The 6396-nt window shown below is 31.6% G+C and overlaps 1 protein-coding gene across 1 annotated transcript; it reads right to left on the bottom strand.

The window, feature by feature from the left end:
• Positions 1-522: 522 nt before the first annotated feature.
• On the bottom strand, positions 523-5880 carry LOC113520617 (uncharacterized). The gene is made up of 4 exons (XM_026906003.3): positions 5652-5880; positions 4680-4844; positions 2558-2723; positions 523-1917 (listed from the first exon to the last, which is right to left on the bottom strand). The coding sequence occupies exons 1-4, from the start codon at positions 5715-5717 to the stop codon at positions 1832-1834; spliced, it is 483 nt and encodes a 160-aa protein (XP_026761804.2). The 5' UTR covers positions 5718-5880; the 3' UTR covers positions 523-1831.
• Between the last annotated feature and the right edge of the window lie 516 nt (positions 5881-6396).

The raw sequence follows: 6396 nt of genomic DNA, 5'->3' as shown, positions 1-6396 counted from the left end.
TTTAATATTTGAATATGGAAGACTTTCTTTTCGTGTTTAATTTGACTATAGTAAGAAATTATGAATTAAGATATCCTTGCACACAAAAAAAACTGACTTAAATATTGATAAAATTAAATAAAACCAATATTACATTATATTATTATTTGTTTTGCAACCTGAAGTGATAAACAAGCATCGGTCTACCTTTTTTTCTTGACACTTAAAGTGGCAAAGTGAGAGAGTATCAATTTTCGCCTTTAGATATAATCAAAGTTGGATGATACTTGGCGATGATATACATTGTGTAACATTTGCAAAAAACAAAAATAGTAGAATTCGGAAAGTCCTCGGGTCAAAGGAGGTGTATAAAAAAAAAAGGTTGAAAAGAAATCGTCACGATTATCCTGACTTCATCCTCACCTATCATCATTCACGATATTGCTGGAAGATAGTATTTAAAAAGTATATTCAGGAAATCAAATCTACGTAAGATGGATATTTTATATTAAACTAAGTAATATAAAGAAAAAAACTATAACACAAGAGTTTACATTTTTATTACTAATTATTGTATTATAACAATATTTTAAAAAATGAATTAAAATATAAATCTAAATAACACTAAATAATTAGAACACTTTTGAGGGAGTGCTCTATCAACGAAACTGAAAATATTTCTCGCAAGTACGTAAATTGATAAACAACAAACATATTTTTTGTCATTTTTTTTTTTTTTTAATATACATTCTTATATGCATGGGTAAATTCTCAGTTTTATGTAAAGCTAACGTACACAACTATGGTTTCACCCTGTAGATAGATAGATACTCTTTATTGTTTCCTCCAAAAGATTACAATAATTTTATTATACTCGTAATGTAGATTAATGATTTTTATAATTCTTGTTCTATAATGCACAATACAGGATTATCAATACAAAATAATACTTTTAATAATAAGCAACAGATATATTTATTTATTTATTTCTTATTGCATTCCATAATATAATTAGTAGATAACATTCCAACATCAATTATGGACCCTGTTGGGCACAGCAAGTACGAGTTTAACATAATATAATATACAGACTTATATTAATACTACCTTACTCTAAACGTACAGTGTGGTTTAAAAGAATTTTTCTCCCGCGAATGCTCAGGCTGTGCAATAAGTTCCCTGTCGAGGTTTTGCCTAGAGACTACAGTATGAGGTTCTTCAAAATGGGTATATTAAGGTGTCTGCAGGATCGGCAACGTGCACGTGACTAGTAGTATTGTAGGCGTACATAGACTACACGACTTTTTACCATCAGATGAACTATATGCTTTTTTTTTATAAAACTTAGAATGGCAAACAAGCTGACGGTCCACCTGATGGAAAGTGGTAACCATCGCTTATAGACATGAGCAGTACCATGGATATAACACAGTATACTGTTACACCCATGATACCCCCTATGCGTTGCCATTCCTCAGGACTCAGATGTTATTCCCTGTAAATCCACGCCATATCCCACCCTTCAAACAAAATACAGCCATGCAAACACAACGGCTTCACGGTAGCAACACGAATGAGACAAAGGTACCCAAGCAATCGACTTTTGTACAAAATCTCCCTCTGTTTGTTCAGTCTTGTTTGCTACCTTTGTAGTTTAAAAAAAATATTGCGGATGCATTAGTGTATCACTTTAGAACGGCTGTATCTAGTGGTCTCATTCTTTTTTTGTTGTCTTTGTAATTGTAAGGACAAGGTGTGTATGAATAAATAATATTTAAAGAATCGTATGGAAAAGTAAAAATGTGTGAAGCTGGAGCGGACAGCATAAATAAATATATAAGTGTTAAGCAATTTAATTAATTGCAGATTTACAGTCGGCGTTGTCGATTTTCTTCTTCAACTCCCTTCTCACCATTACCGTGATATAGACTTGCAGAACTGAAATAAAGACATAATAAAATTACGGAACGATTCACACATAATGAGATCACCATACATTATATTTATATATGCGAGGCTGAGTGTGTTTGATATGAAATTGTTTCGTAATTTACTTAGATGAGTAACGTTTTCGACGAAACGAGAACGGTGGTTTACATCTTCACGATATAAAGATAATTTGGTGAAGCATTTTAAAACAATAGACAAAATAAAAGTAAAGATGCAGTATAAAAAAGTTTAATAATAATTTTATACCAGAGGGAGACTTTGTACAAAAGTCGATTGCTTGGGTACCTCTGTCCCATTCGTGTTTCAACCGTGAAGCAGTTGTGTTTGCATGGCTGTGTTTCGGTTTGAAGAGTGGGATATGGCGTGAATTTACTGGGTACAGAGGAATAACACCTGAGTCCTCAGGAATGGCAACGCATGGGGGTATCATGGGCGAAACAGTATACTCTGTTATGTCCATGGTACTGCTCATGTCTATAGGTGACGGTTACCACTTTCCATCAGGCGGGCCGTCAGCTTGTTTGCCATTCTAAGTTGCATAAAAAATAGTATATTATATATATACTTCTTAATTTCTCTTCATAATTCTTAAATACTTAAAAATGGTATGCATGATTGAATTACTTACAAAATATTACCAAACCACATAGTGCAATCAGAATTATCACACAAACGATTAAATACTCCACATATGGATTCAAAAATATGAACAAACAGATACAGAATAATACAGGGCAGACAGACATCATTAGAAGGCTGTAGTAAAAATAAGCAAGGTACAACAGCCTTTTATTCTGAAAGAAATAGACATAACACATATATAAAAAAAAATGGTAAATGAAAACATTGTTGTCTGGTAGAGAAGTTTGAAAACAGTTTACGAGTACATAAAAATAAAATTTAAATCCTCACACCTTTACTAACTTCATAAATATGAAAGTGAGTTTGATTGTTACCATTTAACGCCTCAACGACTTAACCAATTATTATGAAATTTGGTATAAATGCAGTACACGGGATGGAAAAAGGCACGGACTTCTTTTTATCTCGATCAGTCTATCCCGGTTATCCAGACAAAGTCATAAGTAAAAGCTAGTATTGCTATAAACTATACGATAACAAATAAACAAACAAACTTTCTCATTTATAATATGAAATATATTGAGAAAATAAATAAAAAAAAAATGATTAATTTGGATGTGGAGGTAAGTTTTTTACCTCTTGGTGTTTTAACGGCTCGACTGAATGCCATGAAATTTGGTACACACATAGTATTTGGAATACACAAGGAAATAGAGTATCCCAGTACATGAACGCACTCTGGTTATTTATAAAAAATTATAAGCAAAAAAAAATTTGTCTGTGGTCAATTTCGAACCTATTTTTACAATTCTGTTTGGATTTAAATATGTGTAGTTCAAGAATTAACCAACTGATCGCTGCTGAACATGGTCTCTCTTTATTGGGGCGTTTTGCCATTAGTTGCCACGCTTAGCAGGTGGGTTAGCAACCGCAGTCAGGCTTTGATGATGTTTTAAGAGGCACACTGCTGTATATCCCTCAACCATTAAGTTCTCTTAGCCACTTTTTGCGGCACCTGCAGGAACCGAAAAGGTAACCCAGTCTATGCGGGGACCATACAGAAATTTAAAACTTAGTCTGTTTAAAATTATTTAAGATTGTGATCCACAAAAAAAAAAAAACTGGCTTCAATTATGGCAAAACTAATTATTTTGCTTTAAAAACTATTTTGATAAAATTTATTTGAAACCAGCCATTAAATATGTATTCTCAGATGTAAAAGGAATCTTCCAAATCGATTTACAACTAATGAAGGCAACAAATATAAAATAAAAATACAACTAAATTAAGAATCCCTCTTTTTGAACTCGGTTGAATATAAACAAACGAACAATTAATCTATACTTATAATAAATTTGTAGAGAGGTCAATACTGTACATGAAATATATTTCCAAAGTAACTATCATGGGGTGATTAGTGATCGATACTGATACCAAAAATGCAATCAGTAAAATTTTTGTCTATCTGTCTGTATGTTCATTATAGAAACAAAAACTACTCTACGGATTTTAACGAAACTTGGTACAGTTATTCTTCATACTCCTGGGCAGGTTATAGTATACTTTTCACGACGCTACGATCGATAGGAGCAGAGCAGTGAAGGGAAATGTGTTTGTTACATCAAAACCACTGAACCGTGATGAAGGACATAGGCTACTTATTTTACGAAAAACGACGGAAACGCGGACGAAGTCGCGGGCAACAGCTAGTCTAATCATAAAACAGTCTATAATAATGCCTAAATCCTCCAAAGGAGAGGCCTATGTTCAGCAATGGACAGTTAAAGGCTGATATGATGATGATGATGAAGTTGTAGCTAGAAGGAGACATTGTACAAAGGTCGTTTGCTTTGGCACCTTTGTCACATTCGTGTTTCTATCTTTAAGCAGTTGTGTTTGCATGGCTGTGTTTCGGTGAAGGGTGGGAGCAGTGAATTTACAGAGTACAGAGGAATAACACCTGAGTCCACAGGAATGGCAACGCATGAGAGTTATCATGGGCGAAACAGTATACTCTGTTATGTTCATGCTACTGCTCATGTCTATAGGCGACGGTTACCACTTTCTATCAGGTGGGCCGTCAGCTTGTTTGTTATTCTAAGTTGCATAAAAAAGTTTAATTTTAACAATATGAAAATAAAAAGTGACTATATAAAAAAGAAACTTACCAAAAATACAGCAACTAAAAGTATAACGTTGAACATGCTGTCTATAATTGTAATTATTATAGAAAAAAAGGTTATTATTAATTCCCAACTCGTACATTCTATTTGCGTGGAAAATTGCCGGAAATATAACTGTATTATATTTATCATAACAGTTATCGAAAAAATCTGTAATCAGAGTTGATTTAAATAAATTAAATTGTAATGACACGTAAAATTTATTTATTTTTTTATTTATTTATACTTTATTGTACACAAAATAATACATTCATAATATATAATATAAATGAATAAATAAAAATGTACAATAGATGTGCTTAAGTCTGTAAGAATTCTCTTCCAGCAAACCCTGAGTGGAAATCAACATTAATTAATTTTATAATATTTTTTTTAAATATGTATTCATATATATTAAGAAAAAAGACCCCATGCCATCATGAGGTCTTGTTTTTAATGGGTGATAATGGAATGGTAACCCCGCCTGCGCTATCGGTATACGCTCGCGGGGCACCAGTGAGGGATGATAGATGAAGATAAAAGCAGGTCAGTCAGCCCATCGTGATGAATTCCACAAAAATGTATCAAGACAGTTTCCATGGGAAACCGCGTGGAGATCGATTTGATAGGTTATGTTGCTAGCAATGAAATATTGCAATCAGAACAATAAATAAAACATAACCTAAAAATTTAATTTCATTAAAATAAAATGTTTTAAAAGTGTGAGTACATTCTGTACAAAACGGAGTTCTTATTTTGTACAATAATTAATCCAAATCAATGATATTTTATATTGTATACGTATCCATAAACATCGTAATATAGTGTGATGCCCATGTTTAAAGATAAATCGTCAATTTTCCATCAAATGAACTTGTTTGTCATTCCAACTTGAATTTTTTTTATAAACTACTGTATTAAAATAGACTGTGACTGTAATAATTCATTCTAACATAAACATATTAAAAATGTACGTACCAATTTTAAATATCCCCAAATTATTAGCTCATATTTTACTGGAATGCAGAAAAAACAATTCGACATTTTTATTAAAATTTATAAATTTCACAATTTTTTTTTCAAAATTTAAAATTTACAAATATCATAGTGACAGTGAAATAGAAGACGACAAAATCCTTCTGTATCTCAGACAGAATGGGCAAAGTATTTTTATTATTTCCGAACATGAGTAACGGAGATAACTATATTTGTATGGCGAAATCTTAATTAACTACTCAACCTATTTATGTGTATAGCAATGTATATTTTTTATGATACTTAAAATGGAAAAAAAGCTGACGGTACACCTGATGAAAAGTAACCATTGCTTATAGGCATGTACAATATCGTGAATATATACTATGATGTCTATGGTACAGTTAGCAACAAAAATCAATGAACAGATCTAAAACTTTTGACGATAAAATGGTCCAAAAATTACTCGCTAAAGTATTATTTTTTAGTTTTTTTTTATAAGTTTATTATTTTATTAGTTACGCTATTGCGCAATAGGTTCGTAAATATCATTATATATAAGTCACTAAACAGTATATTATAAAAATTATTACCATTCCATCAAAACTAAACCAATTTTTATAAATCATCTGTAATGGGATCAATCTGTAAGAATAATATATCAAATAAAAAATTTTACTAAATCAGTTTATAACTAATGGAGTTATGAGGTAACAAACATTAAAAAATTCAATGGAATTGAGAACCT

The sequence above is a fragment of the Galleria mellonella genome, unplaced genomic scaffold, assembly GCF_026898425.1.
Source record: "Galleria mellonella isolate WM207_F2 unplaced genomic scaffold, CSIRO_AGI_GalMel_v1 utg80, whole genome shotgun sequence".
Lineage (NCBI taxonomy): Eukaryota > Metazoa > Arthropoda > Insecta > Lepidoptera > Pyralidae > Galleria > Galleria mellonella.
Note: the sequence above shows the minus strand (reverse complement) of the source record. Positions and strands in the feature narration are given on the sequence as shown.